Source organism: Corapipo altera, unplaced genomic scaffold (assembly GCF_003945725.1).
Source record: "Corapipo altera isolate COAL_440 unplaced genomic scaffold, ASM394572v1 112, whole genome shotgun sequence".
NCBI classification, from domain to species: Eukaryota; Metazoa; Chordata; class Aves; order Passeriformes; family Pipridae; genus Corapipo; species Corapipo altera.
In genome coordinates, this window is record NW_020884899.1 from 11,041,034 (window position 1) to 11,065,530 (window position 24,497).

Genomic DNA, 24,497 nt, shown 5'->3' on the forward strand with positions numbered 1-24,497 from the left:
TCACCCAGACCTCGCTCCCCCTGAGAGAGGCAGCGCGGCCTTAGTGGATCCCCGCCCCTAACGGGTCTCACTGTGATTGGTGCGAACACACCCCTCCTCCCCTCTGATTGGTCAGGTTCGTTGTCACTCCGGGCAGGCACGGGCGCTCACTGGCCGGCGCTGGCGGCAGCCCCGCCCCCCGCGCGGCCGCGCGGCCGGAGCGGAGCCGCGACCGGAGCCGCCGAGCGGGGGCGGCTTGAGAGTGAGGGGGCCGGGGCTGCTGCCGCGATGGAGCCAAAACCGGCGGATCCGCTGCTGTGCGACAGCCTCATCCTCTGGGTGAGTGGCGCAGGGGTGCTGCCGCCTCTGGGGAACCCGCGGGGGCAGCGAGGAGGCGCAGCTGGTGGGGGAGAGTTCCACCCGTCTCTTCCATCCCTCCGTCCCCTCCGTCCCCGGCCGAGGGTCGGGCACAGGCGCGGCCGCGGCGGTGGGGCTGCCCGGGACACTGTTCTCCGAGCCCGCAAAAGGTTCCCGCAGCACCCCCGGGGTGTGGATGTGATGGTTGGAATATCGCCTGGGCCCAGTAGTGGTTCTCCAGCCGTGGCTTCAGTGTGGAAACTGCTCAGTAATTTATAATAATAACAATAATAAATGCAATTAATTTGAATTGGCGGGCGCAGAAACCTCAGAGCGTTTCACAGCAGCTGGTTAAAGCGTGTATTAGTCAGGCACACCACACCTGGGTGTGGAGTGTTACCTGGGCCAGAAGCACCGGTTTAGAATTGTGGAATCATTCAGGTGGGAAAAGGCTTTTAAGGTCATTGAGGACAATTGTGTTTGTTAAACTCATCAATCGTTGCTTCCTCTTTATCTTTCTTTCCAAGCTCCTTCCGTGACCTTGTCTGTAAATCTGGTCCTGCAAGTGCAGTGTTTTTGGTGAGAGTGAGCTCTGCTAAATAGAACTGCTGTGTGACACCTCGGCAGGGGAGAGGCCACGATTACCTGAGAAGGGTTTCTCTAGAAATAGCAGGTGTTTTGCATCTGTGAGGTGTCAATCATGGAAGAAGGGAGTGTTTTGGAAGCATTGTGGAAATCTAGTAATGAAACTGGTAAAAGTGGTAGCTACTAGGGTAGGTAGTGTTCTTAATTTCTGCATGGCAGCACAGAAGTTTTGAAGAGTTAAAGTTGGTAATAAATCACTGAAAAGCAATTTCCTTCTTTTTCTCCCTTAATTTTCCTTTTAGTGACATTCTAAGGTTTGGTTGGTCTGTAGAATTTTGGTTGTCTTATGCTTACCTCTGTGGACCTGGGTTAATCTTTCTGTTTTATGCTCTTTAACTTTGTATTTTCCTCTCAGTAGTCATGTAAGAATAATTCCATCATGATTCAGTTGCAAAAAAAAATCACTGCATTCCTGAACTCTTTCTTAAAATCCTTAAGTCAGCAGTACTGAACTGCTCTATAATTTTTGTAATTCCTGCTTAAAACATTTTAAGCCTTATTCTCATTTCTAGTATCTTCACAGTGCATAGCTGTAATTACATCCTGAATCTTAAAGGGATGTAAGTCTGGCCTTAAGATGAGCTTTGTGTCAATGTAAAGGAACATCCAGCCCTGTGTTCAGGTTTTCTATACAACCCTCAGCAGAGGCATTGTCAGCATGTTCTTAGATTTAACACCCTATTTCTCAGACCTAGTTTACAACTTTATAGAAACTGATTGTTAACACTCTAAGATGTGTTTCAAACATCCTTCACAAGTTGAACTTCAGTGTGAATAATAGGGAAAAATGTGGTGTAGGGAGTGGGAATGAAATGCTGGAGACAAAAGAGTTATTTAGCTCTGTGGTTCTAAAGGTTTCTCAGTTTGCTTACTCATTAATGTAGCAAGCACATGCTTATGATTTTCTGTTCTGATGCCAGGGTGTGTATTTTTCTATTTTTATTTTACCAAATTCTATATTAGAAAACATGCATTATCCAGAGAAGAAAGAAAATTTGAATAAAAACATTATCTGTTGGTTTTGCAACCCAGGTGTCATTGAATTATGAAGTTCTGAGGATGTTGCAGAAAAAACAAAATGCAGTTGAATTGAGTTTTGGGGGAAATGGAGGGAAAAGATTAACAGCAGTAGGTGTAGTGATGGCACTGGTGTTGTTGGTAATGTTAATTCTGTCCAGTAGCTGAGTTTATTCTATCAATATTCTGGGGTTAAGAATGGGAATGTTTGTTGCTACTTTAAAATCTGATTGCTCTGTAATCCCCAGTGTGTAAAATCTGGGTAAGAAATGGAGAAACTCAACCCCACATTGTCCAGGTGACATTGAGGGCACACCTTCCCGAGGTGGAGAGGATGATTTCCTCTGGGCACTGTGAACACTCATGTTTCATCTGCAGTTGTCTGGTGGTGGAGCTACAAAATTCATTTTTCAGCTGTTTATTGTGAGCATAATATCTGTGTGCCTGAGAGAAAAACACTTGCTTCTCCTGTAGTAGCAGGGTGCATTTGGGCTGGAACTCACAAAATGGTTTTCAGTGTGAGTAGCATGTCCTTGAAGCTATATTTAGTAAAACTAAAAAAACAGAGCACTGCTACAGCCCTGAAGTCTGTGGCTGCTTCTGCCAACCTCCTCCCCATGCCTGCTGCTTTCATGGGGTTTGCTAGAACAGTAAAAATCCATTTTGAGGAAATGATTGGGCTGGCATGAGGTTTGGAGAACCCGTAATTAATACTTCTACTCTCATATTATTTCTAGACCCTTATGTGACTTTTAAATATATAAAGAAACAGACTGTCAGTCCTGCTTTATAATTAATTTTAATTAGCTGTTTCTATTCTGGGAGATTCTGCATAAAGCAGTGTCACCTATCATGGGGTTTTCTAAGGCTTTGCTTAACAGGCCCAGGTGAAATGGTAGTACCTGTGCTTAGCAATTCCCTTGGTTTGCAGCGGGGTGTATCCACAGGGCAGCATCTCAATCCTGTGCTGTGAATTCTGTGGGTTTTGGGAAGCTCAGCCTTTGACTCGTAGTCGTGCCTGTGTTGGTGTGGAGGCTGCTGGAGTAACAGAAACCAGGGCTGTCAGTCACAGCAGCTTTGGGTTGTGGTGTTCCACTTAATCTTTTATGTAACCTGCAAGGGATTACTGACTTCTCACTTCCCGTAATACAAGATTTTAAACTGCTTTTTCAATCGAAAAACAAATGGAAAAAACAGTAAAAACAAACCCTTGCTCTGCATATTTTTCTCTTGCCTAGATTTGGCTGTTTTTGAAGCAAGCAAATATTGAGTTGTAATCACTCTTTGTAAACACAGACTGGACAAAAACTGCCTCAAATTCTCACAGCTGGAAACTGCTTTTCCATCACTGTGGTCCAAGTAGCTCCATTTCCCAAACACAAGGTCATTCACCAGTGTGTTCTGAAGAAGCTTGTGTTTCACAGAACATTTGGGAAAGCCCTCTTGCAGATGAAAGGTAATTTAGGACACTGACTTCTTAAACCTCCTACATTTATGATTTCTGCAGTGGACAGAGATTATAAGGACCTGTACTCGCTCCAATTCCATTTCATATACACATCTTTTAGTAGCACTAACAGCAAACTTTCTATTTTGTTCATAGTGGTGAAGAAGGCTCTTATTTTCCTGTCATGAACTGTCGTGTATGGAAATGGCTCTCTCACCTAGAATAGTTAGTTCTGAGGTGATTGATTGTGGAGGAATAAAATATTGCAACTCTAAATATACATCTAATTCTGTCATAATGTTAGATATAAGCTTGGGGATAGCTTAAAAAACCCCCAAAATATCTAAAACGGGGAAACATTTTTAACACTGAGGTAATCCCATCCTACGTCTATTACTAAGTTCTTGTTGTAAAAAACTGGAATTTTTTTTCTCCGCAAATTTCACACCTTATTCTGATACCCTTTTTTATTTAGGTAATTATGGCCAGAACTAAGCACTGCAACATAATTGGAGGGATGGTTAAATACAACTGTAGTTTCCCAAGTTATGATTCCATAATTTGATTTACAATAGAAGGTCTGGCATGAAAAAGCAAAGCGTGGGTGGTTGTACTAACTTTTTAAGCTACTAGTCATAACAGTCACAAGTATTGAGATAATTGGGTTGGCTTAAAACCTGCATAGTTCAAAAAGGATTTTAGCTGCCTCAAGTGAAAAGACATCTTTAACTTAAAGAGGAAAAGGAAAGTGGTAACTAATTTCCTGTCCTTTTTTCTGCTGAATGAGAAACACAGTGTTTTTTCCCTGTTTTAGCTGCAGACCTTCAATACTGCTGCACCTTGCAGAGATGTTCAGGACCTGACTAATGGGGTTGCCATGGCACAGGTGCTTCACCAAATGTAAGTTGATTCTCCAGTTTGAAGAAGAGGTATTTAATTCCTTGAGGTTTTTGTGTCTGACATACGTAGTTGCTTTTAAAGTAGGCAGAAACTCGGAGTGGGCAGTTTATAGAAGAAGGTAGAATATGCCTGTGTATTGCTGTTTTGGTGATGATATAACAGTTGAATAATAACATGATGGAGAAGGTGATAAAAATATATATATATAAATATATATGTTTTTATATATATAGATATATATATATATGTTTATACTGCAGTATAAAGGATAACTTTTTCACTTTTCCCGTCAACTTTTCCCGTTTTGTTGTTGGCTCAAATAATTAAAGAGAAGTCTGCATTACCCTCTCCTGCTCAAATTGTAATTTTGGTTATTAAGAAATTACTTAAACACCACCACAAACCCCCACCCCCGTAAGAAAACCCCTCCTGAACTCAGAAGCCCTCCTGTCTGCTTGTGAAGATTTAAAATGTGCTGTGTAAAGACAGAAATCATATTTTTCCTGAAACATGGCAAAAATTGATTTAGGATTTGCTGAGGATTGCTTCCCACGTGTTTAGGGTGCTGGGTTGCCACAGGCTCTGGGCAGACCTCTGCACAGCCAAGTTGGTTCATGTGCAAGTTGGGATAATAATTGTCCTTTATTAGGTGCTTTGAGACCAGTGAATAAACAGTACGTTGTAAAAGTTAATATGTTGTTAAATATTGTGTCAATGTCAGTGTGATTGTACTGCTTGGCAGCTTGTTGTGTATAAACACCTCCCACAACAACTCATCTTTATTTATGCTGGCAAAGTGAAAAGACTTCTGCCCAGGGGAACCAAATACACAAAAAATACAAAATGCCAGTAGTTCAAACTGTTTTTTTAATAAGTGCCTTTGACAAATTGTGATGAATGTTAGAAAGTCCAACCTGCAGGAATGGATACCAAACTCAATATCAGCACTAGTCAAAAAGGGATGTTTGTTTGCATGATTCCGATCACTTTATCAGGTATAAAAATTCAGCATGGCAAAGATCTACACATCCTTGTGTTCCAGCTGTTCCCAGCTCAAGCACACATGGAAATTCTCCCAGCCCTGGAAGGTGTCTTAATGCAGCCAGCAGGATGGGAATTTCCTGTAACATAAGTTTACCTTGCAATCTCCAGAAATTCATGCCTCATTAGACACTGTAGTTCAACACCTGGTGATTTAATGCTGGGAATTTGCTATCTTATTTAAGTCTGTGCTTATCAATTACTCATTTAATTTTGTTTCAGAGACGTTGCTTGGTTTGATGCCTCTTGGCTAAATCGCATTAAAGATGATGTTGGTGACAACTGGAGAATAAAGGTATTTAAAACTGAAGACAGTGAAATTTATGAAGTCCTCAGATCTAGCAATCCAAAACCCACAGAATTAAGATCAGGCTTTCAAGCATATTTTAAATGAACTTGAACTGTCTGTTGATAGTTTTAAGTGCCTTCCAGCATTGTTGCATGGGGATTTTCTGTTGGGATATTTAATCAAAATCAAAAATTTTAATTAAAGTTTATAACTTTGTCTTTCATGCACAACAATTAGTCCAGTAATCTGAAGAAGATACTGCAAGGAATTATGGACTACTACCATGAGGTATGGATTATTGCCCTCCTTCACCTGGCTTTTTTTTTTTTTGTTGGCAAGTGAATTTATCTTAAGGACTTCTTTGGCAGAAAGTGTCTGTTGATTATCTGCTAAGCGTGAGGTCTGAGTGAATATAAAATTAATTTTAGCAGATGTATTTTAAATAAGAGTATAATCTGGAAACCATGTCTCTGCCCAGGTAAATGTCATAAGGACTGAGCTGCAGAATCCTGTTGACTTTAGTCTGTGCATTCATGTTTGCTCTTGTCTAGAGAAGCTTTAATCCTCTTGTACACAACAGAACAGACTCAGCAACCCCAGTCTAGGTTTTATGATATTCACTTGGAAGCTGAAAGCCAAGGTACAAATCCTCCTGGATCATTTTCTCTGCATGGCTCACCGAGTCCAGATTTTTTGCGTGATACTGGTTTTTCATGTTGTACGGAAGTGGGAGTCTGCTTTATCTCTTAAATTACTTTTTTTCCATTTTTTTCAGTTCTTGGGTCAGCAGATTTCAGAAGAGCTTATTCCAGACTTAAACCAGATATCTGAGAACTCAGATCCCACTGAACTGGGCAGGCTTCTGCAGCTTATTTTAGGTTGCGCAGTCAACTGTGAGAGGAAACAAGGTAGGCACTACCTTAACCTGTTCAACAATCACCAGACTTTGACAAGTGATTGTTAAGGTATAAGAGACTTAGAAACTTTTTTCTTATGTGTCAGAAAGTCTCTATTTTTAATATGTTACATTCCTATTCTGAAACTGGAGTTCACTTAAAAGAAAATCTGTGGGAAACTTCTTTGGATAAAACTCAAGACTTTGTTCAAGTAGGTTTAAAAAAATAGTCTAAAGCATTTGAGGATTATTTGTACTTATTAAAATATGTACCAAGACCTAAAACTTACTATTCAAATGGAAATCTAACAAATTAAATTAAAAACTTACATTGGGAACTCTCTTGTTTGTCTACAGAGTCTCAAAATTGAATTGTTTGTTTTCTCTCCCCATACCAGAGCTAATGCTCCATGCTCCTTACTCTGTTATGCAGAATATTAATTTGTGCAGTTAAGAGTTTATAATCTCTTGTGTTTATACCGTATTAGTGAATAATAATGTTGTTGGTTAACAGTAGTCCTCTGTACAAAAAGACCACTACCTGTTCTGAAGGAGCTTTATGGATAATAGTTTCTTCTGGATCTTTCTGCAAACACTTTATCACATTACTCAAGCTGTTAAGATGAACGTGGTCATGAGTCACTGCAAATTGTTTTTCACAGAACACATACAAAATATCATGACCCTTGAAGAATCTGTTCAGCATGTTGTCATGACAGCCATTCAAGAGGTAGGTAACAGTTCACAGCCTAATGCTGTCAGTTGAGAAGTCCAAATATCTATTTGTTACCTTTGACCTTTGCTTGAATGAAAGAATTTACAAGGAAGACTGTAAGTACTTTCCTAAATTATTTGGGAGGTTCAGGACCAAGAGGCCCCAGATTCCAACCAAGGGGTTTTGATTTTAGTCTCATGTGCCCAAACATACAACAAATGCTTAAGAGTTTTCATTCCACACAAGAAATGTATATAGTTGCCAACCACTGATTATACTGGAGTCAGGTTCTGAAATGTTCCAGTGTTATAGTCTTGGTCCCAGAATTAACCTGATTGTGTCTGTGAGGCTGCATTGTTGCAGAAGGACCATTCCAGCCTCTGATTTACAAGCTTGCAGCTGCATCTCTTCCATTCTTGTCATGGTGTGCTCCTCCTCCTGTTTTAATTTGGTTTTGGTTGGATCATCTTGGAGATCCAGCTCACGGCTTAGCTCTGCAGTCACTCACATTTGTAAGCTTAAGGACTGAAGCAGAGTGTGGAGAAAGGCAAAAACTAAATACTGACTTTGAAGAAAAGGTGGTTTGTAACTGCAACCTCATCAAGGTGTGAGTGGAGTTGGTAATAGGCTTTAAAACTCAGATTTAAATTGACTGGATAGTCTTTAGAGGTACAGGGGTCCTACTGGTAGAAAGAAATCCATAAACCTCTTGGTTGTTGTCTTCTGATTAATTAAAATTTCTGAAGAAGGTCTAGAAATAATACAGTAATTCCTGAGTGAAAAGTAAAGCTCTGTAATTGTTGACAGATACACTGTGTACCTCTTTGTACTGGAGATCAGTGAGAGCAGTGTTAATGTTCCCATTGTTTGCTTAGTGGCAATTAACGGAGTACAGAGAAGTGTGATGACTGTTAATTTAATTGACTGAAATCCTGTCCTCTGGTTCACTCCATTTTAACTTCAACAGATCACAGATATATTCAATAAGATATTACTGCTAACTTTTTTTTTTTTTTGAGAGGGGGAAGGGAGGGAGAGGTGAAAAATGTAATCTTATTCTAGATTTGTTTAAATCCTTTACCAATCATGAGGTGGGTTTTATTATTACTATTAATCTATTTTGACATATTGAAGGAATGCAGTGATATAGTGGAAAATACAATTGGTACTCTGTAGGCAGTGAATTTACAGATATTTAACCTCTAACTTAACCTTTTTTCCTGTGGCCTCTTCTTGTAGCTCATGAGCAAGGAAGTAACGAGTCCTTCCACCTGTGATGCATCAAGTGAAATGGAACAGCAGGTAACTGCCTAATATTTGTGGCTGTTGTAGATCAAACCTGAACAATAAGCTGGTTTCTTGCCATCCTTAGAGTGAAGTAATGTTGTTTTTCAGTGCTAATTAAGTAAAAAGTTATCTGCTGTTCTATAGCTTCTTAAAAAAAAAAAAAACCACAACCAAAAAACAACCAAAAAACAAAACAGTGCCTGCTATGTCATCTTACTGGATGGGGTAAAACTGGTCAGTGCAAGAAGAGGTGAGGGTACATCAAGGCTCAGCCATGCCAGGCTGAACACTTCAGGTTATTTTTAAGGGGTCATGAAAAGTCTTGATAACCTTAACACTACAAGTTACACATAAAATGAAACTTGTCTTTACAAGTAGCTGCTCATAAAGGAGCATCAATATTTCTATTCTAAGATGAAGGGCAGGCATTTCTTTAACAGGCAGGGATTTTGAAATTGTGACCACATGAATGCTCCTGTATTTCATTTTGTTATGCCTTTAGCCCAAGTTGCTGTGTTTGCTGTTTTTCAATAATTTACTTGTTACATGTGGCAATCATTTAGAAGACAAGTGAAATGAACAGGGATCCTGATGTAACAGTGTATATATAGGTTTCTGTGTCAGTGTGTGCACCTGACATACTTCTTAAACAGTTCATATAAGCAGTTAAGTTGTTTTGTAAGCTACAACTGTGAGCACTTTGGATATGGGCCACAGTGATTGACTGTCTTATTTTTTGAAAGCTTAAAAGAGCCTTGGAGGATCTTCAGGAAGCATTAGCAGAAAAAGAAGAGTTAGCACAAAGATGTCAAGAGCTTGATTTGCAGGTAAGAAACAGCAAGTTGCTTACTTCTTTAATATGTAGTGGTACTGCTATTAAGATGCAGAAGTGAAGGGCAAAGTGAATTTTGCATTTAAATTTCTGTGAGAATTCTTGTGGGGGAAAAGCAATCATTCTGTACTCCAAAATGCAGTTACTGGGGAATGTTTTCCAATGGAAGTGTAAGCTGAGGTCCTGTGCCAGCTGTTACCTCAGATGGTCTTTGATCTCTTACCTTTGTTTACCTTCAGTAGCAGGTAGTGTTAAAACAATGTTCTCATGGTTGTAAAAATCGCCCTTCTCATTTTTAATCACTGCTTCCTCTAGTCTTTTGTACTGTGTCCAAAAAATCCAGTTCATGTAATAACCAGTCATTAGATTTAATCACAGGAAAATGATGCTGTTTGAATAGGAGTTGATGAATGACTAAATTTCGAAATTTATCTAAAATTTGTTAACTTTTTGTCATGCACAAGTGTAGCATGGAGGATACTTCTGGATAAAATAATGGAAACTAATAGATCCTTGCTGACATTTTCAAACAACAGTAATAATAGACCTATTTTTGTTTTTAATGGATATAGCAGTTAATCAAGTCACTCTTGAGAAAAAGTAGAGAGGATTTCGTAACAATAAAGAGAAATTTGCATTTCAATCAACTTTTTAAAGAAAAAAGAATCCATTTGATACTCTTAAGTGTGATTCCTCTTTTATGGCACAATGATCTGAGAATAGAAAGAGTTTTATCTGGCAAGGCACTTCATCTCAAATTTGGCTCTGCACAAAGAGAACATTTGGATTGCATCTTCTTAGAGGAGCCAAAGGGCTGTACTGGCTGTGTGAACATCTGAAAATGAACACCCACAAAAGCAGAGGCCAGCTTTACATTTCTTACAGGCAGTGACAACTGAAAAAGTTGAATACTTGTATATGAAGTAGCTCAGAGCTAGTTGCCATGCCCAGGAAGCTATTGTTATAATGGAATTGGTATTTAATTTTCTTTTTCCTTGAGGCAGCAGTAAGGCTTCCTAGTGAGAACAGAGATATAAAAGTGAACAGAATCTGCAGGAGAAGTCCCAGGCTTTCAGCTGTCTCCCACAAACTTGTCTTTCCAGATTTCTCTATTAATTAATCATAAGCTATGCAAAACCAGTTGCTCATAAAATAGTATGGGACAGGTGAAAGGTGTTTAAGGGAAAGGTACTGCTGAGTATAAACAGAGGAGTTAATGTCACCACACTCTGTAATACTTTGATGTGTGTTTAAAATATCTCTTTATAATCTGTGTTGACTTTGACACCACTTCTGTTATGCTGAAATAATAAAAGAGAAAACTATCAGAAAGGAACTGAGAAAAGATGTAAAACTTGCTCCGAGTTGTGTCGTAGTTTGATTTTAAGGTTTTTTTAAGTCTGAGATGGGAGATGTCTTAATGTTATTCTTAAAGTCTGAATGTTGTACATGCTTAAGGAGTGGCTGAACCTTGAACAGGAAGTGTTTTGCTGAGCAAGGCTCAGATACGCTCTCTACTCACAGATGTTTCTGTGAATGCAAATAGTAAATTACATCTGGTATTGTAAAAAAGGGGTGAACCCAGAAAGCCAGCACCTAATGGAGTGGTAGATTAACTACTGTTTGATTTTTATATCTGTTTGACTGATAGACTTTAAAATTATGATCACAAACAAATTGTTTCTTAATATTGCATACTCTAGGTTGTATGTATTTTATAATATCATGATATGTTTTTTTAATTTTATTTATTTGAAGCCGTAATATTGACTGACACTTCTCATTTAAACTAATTCTTAATAAATTCACTTGTAAGGTCTCAGTCTTCCTTGATATTTTCCAAGAGTATAAGAAAGGTAGGTTTACTTTCTGATTCAGGAAAACATAACCCAAAAAGCATATTGTCCCTGTTTAAATGCCAGTTGACTAACACATGCTACGTGCTCTTGTGTTTGACAGGACGTTAAAATTAACACAACAGCTATCACTAGAAAAACTTTAAAGGTTCTATCCTCCTAATCCTTCCCCATTTTATGGCTGTTAATATACTTCCAGTGAAGTGTTGTATCCTCATTTGCTTAGCTGTGAGCACCCAGTATCTGACTGTTGCCCAGTGCATGCTCTCTCTGAAGCTGGCCAGGTTTTCTTTTGCGTGTGTGCTTACGGCGCCTGAAACCGCTTCCGAACGCGCAGCCATTCACTGCTGAGCACGGCAGTCCCTGGGTGTGCTGGCCATGCCATCCTGCTGCTTATTGTCCAGTACAAGCAAGATGGAGAGTAACCTTTGCACCAGTTTTGGAGTTTTTTGTACGGCGTCCGTGGTGTTTTTAATGAAAGTAGCAGTTCCTCTCCATATCACTTTGTGTGCCTTTACTGTGGTTTCAGTTACGAAAAATTGTCTTTTTTTTTTTTTTTTTTTTTAGAAGGACTTTTCCTTTAGTGCTTCATAACTGTCATACACTAAAGCATCTGTATGCTCAAGTGTGCTCTGTAAAACTATGTTCTAAAATTTCTAAGCGCTCAACCTTTTTCATAAACTAATTTGGTGACATCCTGCTGCCTTGCTTGAGTTCTTTGGACAGGTCTTACAGTGTTGATGCTGTTTTATCTATACTAGGTAGCTGCCCTCCAGGATGAAAAAAACAGCTTGATGTCAGAAAATGAGATTATGAATGACAGACTAGAGCAATTAGACGACTCTCTTGATGATCCAAATACTGTGGTTGCAAAAAAGTATTTTAATGCACAGTTGCAGCTGGAGCAATTGCAAGAAGAAAACTTCAGGTATTAAATTATTTCCTTCAAAAATCCCTCACTTGTCTAATATGTCCTGAGAATTTCTGATACTCTTTTGGCATTTTCCATCTCAATTTCTTTTGCATTAAAAGCTTTCTAGTGCTGTATAAGCATATTTTAAAGATAGTCCTTATATTTAAAAAGAAAAAGACACTGTTACTTGTAAAAGATATTACTTGGGTAATATACTTTGGTATAGCCCTCTGATACTTAAAAAAAGGGGAGGGAGGACAGAAAATGAGTGCTGAAGTGATTGGTGTGTAAACAAAACAAACCCCAACCCCCCTAACACCATCATATCTCTTTACTGTACTCTTTTCTTTCACGTATTGGTCTTTCTCTCTGTGACACATAGTGGGGGGAAAATTACTTTACATGTGATCCCCTGATACTGGTGTGGCAGATTTGTAGTGAACAATCCATTATGATTTAACAGGTAGACAGTAAAAAGTTCCGTGTTTGCAATAGCATTTTTCTGGTGACTTAACAGTTTTCCTTTGTCTTATTTTTAGTAATTCTAGCACTAAATGAGAACTGTATAATAACAAAATGGTCCTAACAGAGTTCCTGTTTTTGATATGGTAGGCTTGAAGCTGCAAAAGATGATTATCGTGTCCATTGTGAAGATCTAGAAAAACAACTGATTGAACTGCAACATAGAAACAATGAACTGACCTCCCTGGCAGAAGAATCTAGAGCCTTGAAAGATGAAAATGATATTCTTAGGTATGTAGTAGGGGGAGCTCCACACACACGCACACACATTAGGAAGATTTAATGACTAAATCCAAGGCTTTGTATTTAACAAGATTTTTTGGAGTTGTTACTTCTGCAGATCTTACCTGGATGAGGTGTTTGACAAAGCAGAGATGAAGTGGCAGCTTTCAGGCAAACCTCTGTTGTTTGACAAGAATAACACATAGAATTAATTAAAGCAGAATTAATGACTACAGAACTTATGCTTCTTCATGTGGGATGGAAAGTTGAAGTTCTAAAGTAGAAAAGCATATATGCAGCTAGAACTTTGACACAATTTTGGTGTCAGCATTCTAGGCCAGATTTAGGTTAGGGAGATCATTAACAAAATGAAGATGAAATACAAAGTAACATCCATGAGAATTTAAGGTAACATTCCAGCTTGTGTAAACTGTATAAAATACCAGACCACCCAAGAACTCACACTGTGAAAGCAGATCTGCTATTTATAAAATATTATCAATAAAACATAGAAATGAAAATTGGTTCCAGGGGCTTAACTTACAATGATTTTTAAGTAACATCTGAAACAAATGTTAACTATAGATTTTTTTTCCATAATTTTCTTGTACACAGTTTTTAAAGATATGAGAATGCAGATATTAAACACAAATATTAAAATTAATTTGAAATTTATGATTCCAGTATTTTCTTACTGTGTAGATTTTTGTTAGTGATAAGCTGATAATTCTTGGTCATATCTGCTAATGACCATTCTCATAGTGCAATTATGTTTTCATTATGTATAATCCCACAATGAGAACACCTGTGTGGTTTTTCCTTCCCAGGTACCAGCAGTTTGAGATGACTATCTAGCACGGGATGTGGTGCATTTACATTGCACCCCACAGAATTCCCCAGGGGTATTTGACACACTAACCCTTGCTCATACTTCTTGCATACAACTGTCAGTCTTACTCTCACTTAAACCCTGTGCTGATTTCAATTTTTATGAGCAAGTTTATGTTGATTATACATTTAAAAATAAAGCAGTAAGATGTAAGTGCTGCTAAGCGTGTTGCACCTCTCTTTCAAAATAGCTTGAATGCTCATGACAGCAGAATTGGGCTTTTGAAGAAAAATGCTCTGTGTTCTAATTCCTGTTCATACTTTAAGGGCTACTGCAGACAAGGCCAGTAAGCTGGAATCAACTGTGGAAGTGTATCGGAAGAAGCTGCAGGATCTGAACGACTTCCGCAGACAGGTCAAGTCGCTGCAGGAGACCAACATGATGTACATGCACAACACAGTCAGCCTGGAGGATGAGCTGAAGAAAGCCAACGCAGCACGAGCCCAGCTGGAGACCTACAAACGACAGGTGAGGCCACACTTATACTGGAAATATTAATTTTTCCTCAGATACTTGGGAACAGCTTAATGTAACAGCCCATGGGCTTAACCTGTGTCATCCCCTTAGAATTTCTTATTTATGAAACTTTCATACACTGCCATTCACTTCTGGGGTTTTCCCCTCTTTGTTAAACTGGGAAGCTTAACTGGTTGCCCTCTCAACTGATGTGAAAGTCTGTGGTTTGCAATGTTTTCTTTTTTACTGTCTTCTGGGAGAGGTTGTTCAGCTATTACTGAGATCACTTGTAAGGAATCACAGAATCACAGAATGGTTTGGGTTGGAAGGGACCTTCAAGATCATCTTGTTCCAACCCCTTGCCATAGGCAGGGACACTTTCCACTAGACCAAGTTACTCCAAGCACCATCCAGCCTGGCCTTGAACGTTTCCAGGGATGGGGCAGCCACAGCTTCTCTGGGCAACCCTCACAGGAAAGATCCTCACCACCCTCGCAGGAAAGAATTTCATATATCTAACCTAAATTTTCTCTCTTTACAATCTGAACCCATTCCTCCTTGTCCTGTCACTACATGCTTATATTCTTATATTTATTCATGGAAATGTATTTTAAACTGTAGTTTTATTTTAATTTCAGTAGTAATTAAAAGAGAGAGTTAAATATAAAAAAAACCCCAAACCAACCAACTAACAAAAAAAACCCCAAAGCACACAGGCTCCTGTCTCATCTTCCCTCTCCTAAGCTTGAGGGACCAGCTGTTTTATTTTGGCTGAACTGGACAGGAGTGACTGTTTTAATATAGCTTTTAGAAGTAGCATCTCGCAGTATTCATACAGTGTTTTTCTGAAAAGGTCCAAGAGCTTCATAACAAACTGTCTGAAGAATCCAAAAGAGCTGATAAACTGGCATTTGAAATGAAGAGACTTGAAGAAAAACATGAAGCTTTAATCAAAGAAAAAGAGGTAAGTCTCTCTAAGGGAGTTTATTTGAGCACCTAATGTCTCTCTTAAATGCTCTGCTGGAGAAAAATCTTCCTGGAATTAGTGTCTTCATAAAAATTGTGTGTGTATACACATATAATAAAGAATCATAGAATCATCCAGGTTGGAAAAGACCTCCAAGATCATCAAGTCCAACCTGAAAAGTGAATGTGTCAGTATTAGTTCTACTTATTGTTATTTGCTCTTAAAATGGAGCAGTTTGACTTAACTCCACCTCAAATCTTTCTTGTTAGAGACTGATAGTGCAGTGTGATGCATTAAAAGAAACAAATGAAGAGCTCCGGTGTTCACAGATGCAGCAGGATCACCTGAGTCAAACAGGTATTGCTGTACCTTCAGAGGCTTTTTTATTTGTATTAGAGATTTCTTTGAGTGTGTTAAAGTAAACTTCCCATGTGATTTCAGGTGGCTCTCGTGTTAAAAGCCATGAGAATCTTGCTGCTGAAATTCTGCCAGTGGAATACAGGTGAGACCAAAAGGTAGAGGTTGTTTTGGGATGTTCATGGGTGGGTCTTGACGCTGCCTTTGGGAAGGTTCATGACTCTGTATCCCAATTCCTGCTTTGCCTCCATGATGCTTATTCAGACCACCATGTAGCCGTTAATTGTTATTTTCCTATACTACAATTAATTTTTTTTAAAAGCATATCAGATTGCTGTAAATAAATCTGGGTTTGGAGTGACAACTTAAAACTTTGCTCATATCTCTTACAATTTGAAAACATCACAATATTTTAAGTTACCTTTTAATAAAAAATTGGAGTGTTACCCCAATTATATCATTAAGCAGAACTTGATTTACTCACACTTTAAGGCTGGGAGAGTGAACAGGAATATTACTTCTTCCTCTTCGTCACCTTCTTAATTAACAGGGACTTTTTTGGGGTTTTTTTTGATTCAGAGAAATGTTTATTCGGCTGCAGCATGAAAATAAGATGCTCCTGTTGAAACAGGAAGGGTCAGAAAATGAGCGTATTGCAGAGCTCCAGGAACAGCTGGAGCAGAAGCACCGGACAGTGAACGAACTGGAAACTGAGAAAAGGTGAAACTACATCTTAAAACACAGCAAGAAGTGATTTCTGGAATTTGAGAGTGGCCTTGTGGTCTGTATCTATAGTGTAGTGCCGTGTAGGAAGCCAAGTACCTTTTCTTTCACCAGTGTAACCATAAATGACACATTGCTTTTAGGACACTTTTCTTAGTTCTGAGTGATTCTTGAAAGTAGACCAAGAATGGATATAAACTCTATTTCTAGAACTTCAAACTGCTAGACCATGGGATATGGTCTGAATTTCTCTATCAGTTAATGCTGAAAGCAGTTCATTAGAATATGAGAGTTTTTGGTAATAAAGGTTTCTCAAAACTTAATTCATTATAAAATGTTGACTAAAGCTGCATGTGCTTGTTTCAGCAGAAGTTCAAGTCAAACTAAAAATCAGTTTCTTTGTGGCTTAAGTCCTCCTGGATCTACCTCTGAAAAACTGTTATCCAGACATGAAGCAGAAAAATTTGTCTATGATCTATACAGATGACCAGTAACTGTCTTTTCTTCCTAAAAGGCTGAATGAAGAGCGTATTGGGGGATTACAGCAGCAGATTGAAGATCTGCAAAAGACTTTGCAGGAGCAGGGATCTAAGACTGAAGGAGTAAGTAGAAGTTCAGGCTTCTTGGCCTTGAACACAACATACCAGTTTTGTTTTAAGTCCTTCAGTGTAACATCAAGTCCTTTGTTTAGATGTGCAGCTTATTTTTCAGTTTGTCTGAAAAACACCCCACACCAACTGTATTTCAAGTGAAAAGCTCGTGTTTTATGTGATTCCTTTCCTCCACCTTCTTTAAGGAACTGTAACTCTTTTACCTTCTACATTTAGTTTTATCAGTCAATAGTGGTGTAATGAGAGGGGGTGCTTTAAAGAAAAGGATGTGGAATTGATTCTGTGCAATGCAAAAAAATATGAAGGTAGTTACAAAAATGCAGTTTCCTTAGTATTTATTTGCTTTGACTTACTTGTGCTAAGTATTCTTGGCTGATTTGTAAGAGCACTTTAATGTTGCTTGGAATGAAACACTGAAATATAACTGAATTTTAACTCTTCCCTTTCATAGTCCAGCAACCTGAAGCAGAAGTTGGCAGCACACATGTAAGTAAGGCACATGCATCCACAACAGCTTATTTATGCTAAATACAGCTCAGAAACTGCTTAAATCTTTGCAGGGATGTCTTGTCTTTCTAAGCCACTGATTTGGGAATCCTGCATAAAGTGAGTAAAGTATTGGTGTTCTGGTTTTGTCTACTCTGATCATGATGATCTGGTAATACTAGTACCACTTAACTGTCTTAACCACCACTAGCATTTTAAGTGTTCTGATTCTACAACAGACTACTAAAAGCATCACTGTTACTGGGCTCAAAACATATTCCATTCTTCTGGAATACTTCCATCCTCTCAGCAGATGTACTTCCTGCTGGAAGCTGCTGGAGGGGTTTAATTGTTCATTTTTTCCTAGTTTTAGGTAAATGAGTCTCAATTCAGGAGTCACAACTTTTATGGTTCTTCAAAAACACGTACTAATATTTCTGTTTAAACTCAGAAGAATTTCCAGGCTTAAAATAGTTATTTAAGCACTTCTACCATCAAGTTTCAGCTTCTAGCTCTTAAAACTGCATGGAATTATTTGTGAGCTTAATCCTTAGTCCAGTCTTTCATTCACAGGGAAAAGTTGAACGAAGTTCATGATGAGTTACAGAAGAAAGAGGCTGATCTTGCAGAGCTCCAGCCTGATGACAGTCAGAACCGTAAGTTGTTTTGTGTGGGATTTTTGGGCTTTTGGCTTTTTTTTTTTTTTTTAATAAGTTAAGTGTCTTCTGAAATGATTCCCATAGCCAGTGGACTATGGGGTACTTGTCTGGATAGGGGTTTCTGCTGCAGCTTAGCTTTAAACGTGAAATGGGGTTTACGGAGGGGATTTTTTTTGTGCCCGCTGGTGGGCAGGGAGAGGATCCTGGGGGCTTAGTTTTGTTGCACAGCACTCTGCCAAATGGGAATTCAGGGTCAGGTGGGACAGCTGAGACAAAAATCATAACTTAGAGAACTCTGTAGTAGCCAGAAGGTTTATTTTGAGAGTGTTGAAATCAAGGGAACTCAGAAACCTTGAATGTACCACATCTGTTTTTATTTTGTATGTCTTTGTTGGTAATTTCTGTAAATAGCCCAGAAGATTGGAGAGCTGGAAGCAGCTTTACGAAAAAAAGATGAGGATATGAAAGCAATGGAAGAAAGATATAAAATGTACCTTGAGAAAGCAAGAAATGTAAGTGGTTTATTTCTGAACATACACATTCCTCCCTCATAAATTGTTAAACAGATTGATTTGAATGTGTGTGTCCCCACCTCCCAATTAAAAAAGGCATTTTTAATCAAATTGCTCAGCTGCAGTCAGTTAAGTGTATGAGAGAATGGGGTTTATACTAAACATGAGGTACATTAATAATTCCTTTATACCCTTTGGTCTCTGTTAACAGTGTAACAGCCTAATTTTCATCATAATTCCCTGAGCAGTGCCCAGATTGTTTCCATATTCCTCCTCTGAGAAGATGAGGTGCAGAGCTGTTGAGAATCAAACCTGACTTGTTATGCTCTTGTTTTTTGCCTTATCCAGGTGATAAAAACCTTAGACCCCAAGCTAAATCCAGCATCAGCAGAAATTATGTTGCTCAGAAAACAGATACTGGAGAAAGACAAAAAAATTGAAGCACTAGAGGTAAAAATTTTGCATATATCTAATAACAACTTGTAATGTGTTCTGTCCTGATATTAGACGGTCAAGATACTGTTTCCTAATGATTCAGTAATGATTCAGGATTTCAGCTTGGCTGAAATTCTGAAAGGATTGTTGACAGTAGTCCAAATATCAAAAAAAATGGAGAAATGCATTCAGTTTTACAGCAATATTGATGAGACTAGTTAAATAGTTACCTGGACAAATACAGAATTTCTCAACACAGATGAGTAGGCTGATAGGTCTGACTGTATAAATGCTGTGGCCTCAGATTGCTTTTATGCAAGATGTTCTAGGTATATTATATAATAGCAATTCAGTAACACAATAAGAATAGTCAGCTGCTGGAAGTACATTCTTGTCTTTTCAGCTGGAAAGATTACTAAATTATTTATAGACTTTCTGATACGCCCCACACAAACCCTCAGAGTATATTTCTAAGTTGTTTCTGTGTTTCTGACTGCAACTTTTATGAAGTTTAGCCTCTTTGAAGTAGTCTGATAATTTATCTCTCAGTCTTTAATAAAGTATCTTTATTTATACTTCTAAACTTTCTAGTTATTTTGTATATTGAAGCATTTCTGCTACCTCTGTTTCACTCAATGGGCTGCCATAAGTTTATGCAGATAAAATTTGTGTTTTAATTGAGCTTGTCTTCCCTCTTGTCTCCTTGTAGAACGAATACAAACTGGCTAAGCTACGTGATTATGAGGAAAAGCTAATTGTAACTGCATGGTATAACAAGGTGGGTCAAAAATTCATTTGTTGGTGTATCAGAAAAACATATTTTGCTAAATGTGACAGTTACATTTTATTAATCTAAGAAATCCAGTAAAAGAATTTCTGTGTGCATACTAAATAAGGATGAGCTTTGTGTATGAAAGATGGCAGGGCTTTTTTCTTCCATTTTTGCTATTATTTAAGTTGTTGTTTAACTGTTTTGCAGAGCCTGACTCTGCAGAAGCTGGGTATGGAAGCAAGGCTGGTTGGCAGCAGTGGTGCCTGCAAAGATGGGCCTGGACGCTCCTTCCTGGCTCAGCAACGTCACGTCACCACCACCAGGAGGAATCTCACTGTTAAAGTACCAGGGGCAACATCTGATTAAACCACAAGGACCATGAGGAAAACTTACCTGCTAAAGTGTCCTTAAATGTTTTATAGCTTCCACTTTACTTGAGGAAAGAGGAGGTTAGAACTGGGCAGCTGCAAATTCAACATCAGAACTGTCAAGGAGTGATTCATTTGATCAGTGGTGTGTGTAGAAGGTAGCACGTAGTTTTCCAAGTAGATTTGATAACTGCAGTACCTATTTACAAGCACAACGTAAAAGATTTATATTTGCCTTCAGATTATATTGTAAATATGAAATTTGGCACTATATATTTAAAACTTTATTTAATGGGTTTGGGCTAGAAAGTTGACTTTTATAATGGGAAGATGTTATGCAAAAATTTACTTCAGGAAACTGGCAATATTGGGCATTTTTGCTGGGCTCTTCTAAAAATAGATTTAAAAGATTGGTACCATGTTTTAAAATAATACAGGTTTTTTTAGAATAGAAAGTACAGTTTTAAATGCAAGAAAATGCTTGCATTTATAGAAAAAGAAAATAAAGGTATAGTACCAGTACTGAAGACAGGATTTGTTTCATGAGAAGCAGAATTACTCAGTTTAGTTAAAAAAAAAAAAAAAGGTTAAGTTTGTGCATATACACACTAAAGAAAACCTGTCTTTAAGATGCTGAATTCACTTAAGCCAAAAAAGCTTGTCTTTTCCTGTGTAAGAGAAAAGCTATAATAATAATAATAATTCAGAAGTCTGGGCTGTATTTTAAAGTCTGGCATATTCATATGCTGCATTTATTTGCAGAAGGGGGATTAGTTGAGAAGGAGCCCCATTTATTTCAACCTATTTATACAACCCTGTGCATGGAAATTAATTTTTCCTTTTTTAAATGTAGTTTTCACTTCAGTTATTCTCAACTGACTACTAGGCAGAGAAACGAAAGATGGCTTTAACAGTTGTTGGCAGGGAGAGAAGTGCATAAACTATAATAGTGTGATAGAAGATGAAAAAGGGATTGATATCTGAAATTTGTGTGCAGGAAGTTGCTGTTTTTCACAGAATTTGTCACTTTATTTTCCAAATGTCTTATTTTTGTTTTGAATTGTATTTTTAGAAACCTGTCAATGTCTGTTCTTCTTTGCAGACTGTCTAGAACAAATTGATTATGCCAATAGTTAAATGAAATAAAATTGCAGCAGCCTGTAAAATAAAATGAATACACTTAAACTAAGTATTTTAGGATGGTGTACTGGAGCATCATCTAATACAAAACTCAACCACATTTGTGAATGAAAACACACCTGTCTCACCATCTTTGATTTGAGAGCAGAATTCAGCTTTGCAGAATTTAAGTCTTGAATTATGAAGTTTGGGTAGTCTTTCATTTTACATGCCTCTCACTATGGCTTGTCATTTGATTTCTTCCTTCCCCAACATCTTAAATTCTTTATTGGGCATTGCATGCAATGCCAGGGAAAAGGCAAGTATTAATTTCTAATACTTAGGGTTGCTTCTTAGTTGTGGTGGTTGTTTTACAGTGCTGTACATTTAGGCATTCAACAGATTTCCTCCTTCAAAAAGCACTGTTTAAAAACCAGTCTCATGCTACATATGTTGTGAGAGCAGAGAATGTGCCAGACAAGTGGCTGTTGGAGAGTTTTGTCTGTCTGGTGCTGTTCTTTGGGACTCTATGCTTGGACTACCTCTTGGGTTTTGAGGTCTTTTATTGCTGCAGTGATATTAGTGGAGTTTGTGTTTTTAAGATACAGTTGCTTGTTCACTCTGCTGGTAGTGTGGGAGATGGTGGTGAGCAGTGGAGCAGGAGATTCAGTCTTAGCAAGATGCTTACATTCCTAAAGCCTGGTCTGTGGTGTGGTGTAGTGAAATGTGAAGCTGTCACTGATGGTGTTGAGTGGGTCTCTTAACCCTCGTTCTTTGCAGCATGGAAACTTTCATGGATGTCCCTCAAATACTCATCTAGTTTGTAGGCTTGATGCATTTGTTGTACTTCTCACAGTAGTAGAGCTGTGCCAGTCAGTGTCTGTCAGGTGCTGAATAGTGACAAACTTGGAGCAAATGTCTTTGACTTGCACTTCTCAAAACTGCAGACCCTGGGACCAAAAATAAGCAAGAACCTCCCTTATCATTTAATTGGAAGTTTGTCTTCTAACTAGTGATGGAAGAATTTCAATCCCAAACTACAGGCAGGGATCAGCCTTTTTCAGGGCACACTTGTCCCCATAGTCTCGTTGGGGTTGCCAAAAATTAATCAGGTTTTCAGATATTGAATAAAATGTTGCTTATTTGGGACTTCTCCAAACTGTTAGAAGTTAAGCCTGTGAATATAACTTAAGGGTTTCTTTGGGATTGAGAACCTGTTTAAGAGCAGCTGTTCTACAACTGGTAAAACTTGGGTTATGTCCTATGAATGAGGAACTGATCTTCAGAAATAAATATTGGATTATAAGCCATGGTGGTGTGTTCACTTCAGCTCCTCTGGCTGTGCAGGAAGGACCATTAGATGAGTATAATTTTAATGTTTGCTTCATTCATGTCAAACAAAAAAAGCTACTAATGCCATTGCTGTTTTACAGCCGAGTTGTATCCAACATGTAGCAGCAGAGCTCTGTTAATATGTGTCCTTTTATGCACCACTGCTGAGGCAGGACAAAGAAAGAGGCCGCTGTCTCTGCTGCAGGATGAATTCATACCATCCCATCAGCACAGTTAGGAACACATCCAAATATGAGGTGAAATCACTGAATACTGGTGAAGTTAAACAGGATTACTAGTAATTTAGCCAGTTTCCAGTAAAACGGGTAATACAGATCCAAAGAAACAAAAAATATGTTCTGATTAACATATCATTTCTTAATTATTTTTTATATAAGATTACTATGGAAGAGAAGTTTTATAGCAATAATACAAATTCTGGACTAGTGAGTTCTTTTACTCAAGATGGGTCAGGCAGCAGTTTTGAGAAGATTCTTTTGCAACAACTTTATTATAGTGGATTAAGAAACATTCACTGAAAATAAATTTTCACCTGATTTTTTTGGTTCATTAAAAATATATATATATATATGGGTATTTTATTTTATATGATATACACTTACTTGGAAATAAGTAATATAAGCAATACTGATGTTCTATTTAGGTAGCCATAAATAGATTAGAAATTAGAAAATGAAAACAATTGTTTAAGAGTTGGTAATGTCTAGTACAGTAATTTTCTTACATGTTTCTTTTTTTCCTTCCCCTAATGCTAGACTTAAAGTTTTCGGTGTATCGGTGTCTACATCTTCTGTTTAAAACAAATGTAAACACTGTGTTGCATAGAACTTGAAAATTGCACTAATTTTTAAACTTTTGGTTTTATTTTTTTCTTTGGAAAGAGTTCTTTTATATTCACATAAAGATTTTTAAAATTAATTCTTTGGTGTCTTTATTCCAAGAAATGCATTTAATGGTCCCTAGCTGATGTAAGCATCCATATTTCTGGGCAACATGTGACCTGGATCAGCATGTTGATACACTTATACCATCTAAATGTCATGTGCCGGGATGTGTAACGTGTGTATAATGAGGGTATGGATGTAAAGAGTTGTGCTACCTTTCCCTCCTCTTCTCAGCTCTTTCCTGCTTATGTTTTTGCTCCCACCCAAAGCTGGTTCCCTCTGCTCAGCCTGCAGTCAGTCATCTCAGAGCTGGGCAAGGGACTTCGGGAAGTGAAAAGCCTAAACCCCACTACAGATAAACTGTCAGGTGACTTCAGGAATTGCTTACAGCTACTGAAGGAGGGGAGGGTTATCTGCCTGTTGTCAGCCCCACCTGAGAGGACACAGAACAGGTACCTCTCTAAATCACTGTTTGCTGTTATTTGGAACAGAAAGCTGACTGCCCTCTGCAGCCTGCTTTGCAGGTGATTGATGTGCTGTTAGTCTCACTGTAAGCTTTCTTGTTCCCTGAGCTCCAACCCAGAAGTGATGCTGGGGAAGATCAGGCAGCCTTCAGCCTTGCAGAGGGAAGACCTGAGGGTGAGGACCTGTGATGCCTCAGTGTGGAAGGGCCTTTGCACTGGCAGAAATCCTGGTGAGCATGAGGTGAACAACCACATACAGAAGAACTGTTTTTCCTGCTTTCTGAGACTAGATGTAAAGGCAATTTCAGACATTGAAGAACAAAATGTGCAGGTGTGTGTCTGAGGGAGAAAGGAAGAGAGGAGGCACTCAGCTGTGCAGGAAGCCTGAGCTGAGCTGTGCTCAGCCCTGACCCTGTTTACTTACGCCTTTTCTGGTAACTCCTGAAGAGCCAAGCACTGCAGTGGGAGGTTTGTATGTTTGTGAGAGGGGGGGCCCTGGAGGAGAGATGCAGGAATAAAGCCTGG

The 24,497-nt window shown here is 38.5% G+C and overlaps 1 protein-coding gene across 1 annotated transcript; it reads left to right on the forward strand.

Annotated features, from left to right (window-relative positions):
• The first annotated feature begins 192 nt into the window (after window positions 1-192).
• HOOK1 (hook microtubule tethering protein 1) lies at window positions 193-21,408 on the forward strand. Its single transcript, XM_027649061.1, has 22 exons — window positions 193-318; window positions 4,260-4,345; window positions 5,609-5,681; window positions 5,913-5,963; window positions 6,451-6,583; window positions 7,233-7,300; window positions 8,525-8,587; window positions 9,316-9,399; window positions 12,022-12,188; window positions 12,786-12,926; window positions 14,073-14,274; window positions 15,116-15,226; window positions 15,499-15,586; window positions 15,671-15,731; window positions 16,166-16,306; window positions 16,824-16,911; window positions 17,372-17,406; window positions 17,980-18,062; window positions 18,477-18,577; window positions 18,926-19,027; window positions 19,722-19,790; window positions 19,992-21,408. The coding sequence occupies exons 1-22, from the start codon at window positions 268-270 to the stop codon at window positions 20,148-20,150; spliced, it is 2,157 nt and encodes a 718-aa protein (XP_027504862.1). The 5' UTR covers window positions 193-267; the 3' UTR covers window positions 20,151-21,408.
• The last annotated feature ends 3,089 nt before the right edge of the window (window positions 21,409-24,497 follow it).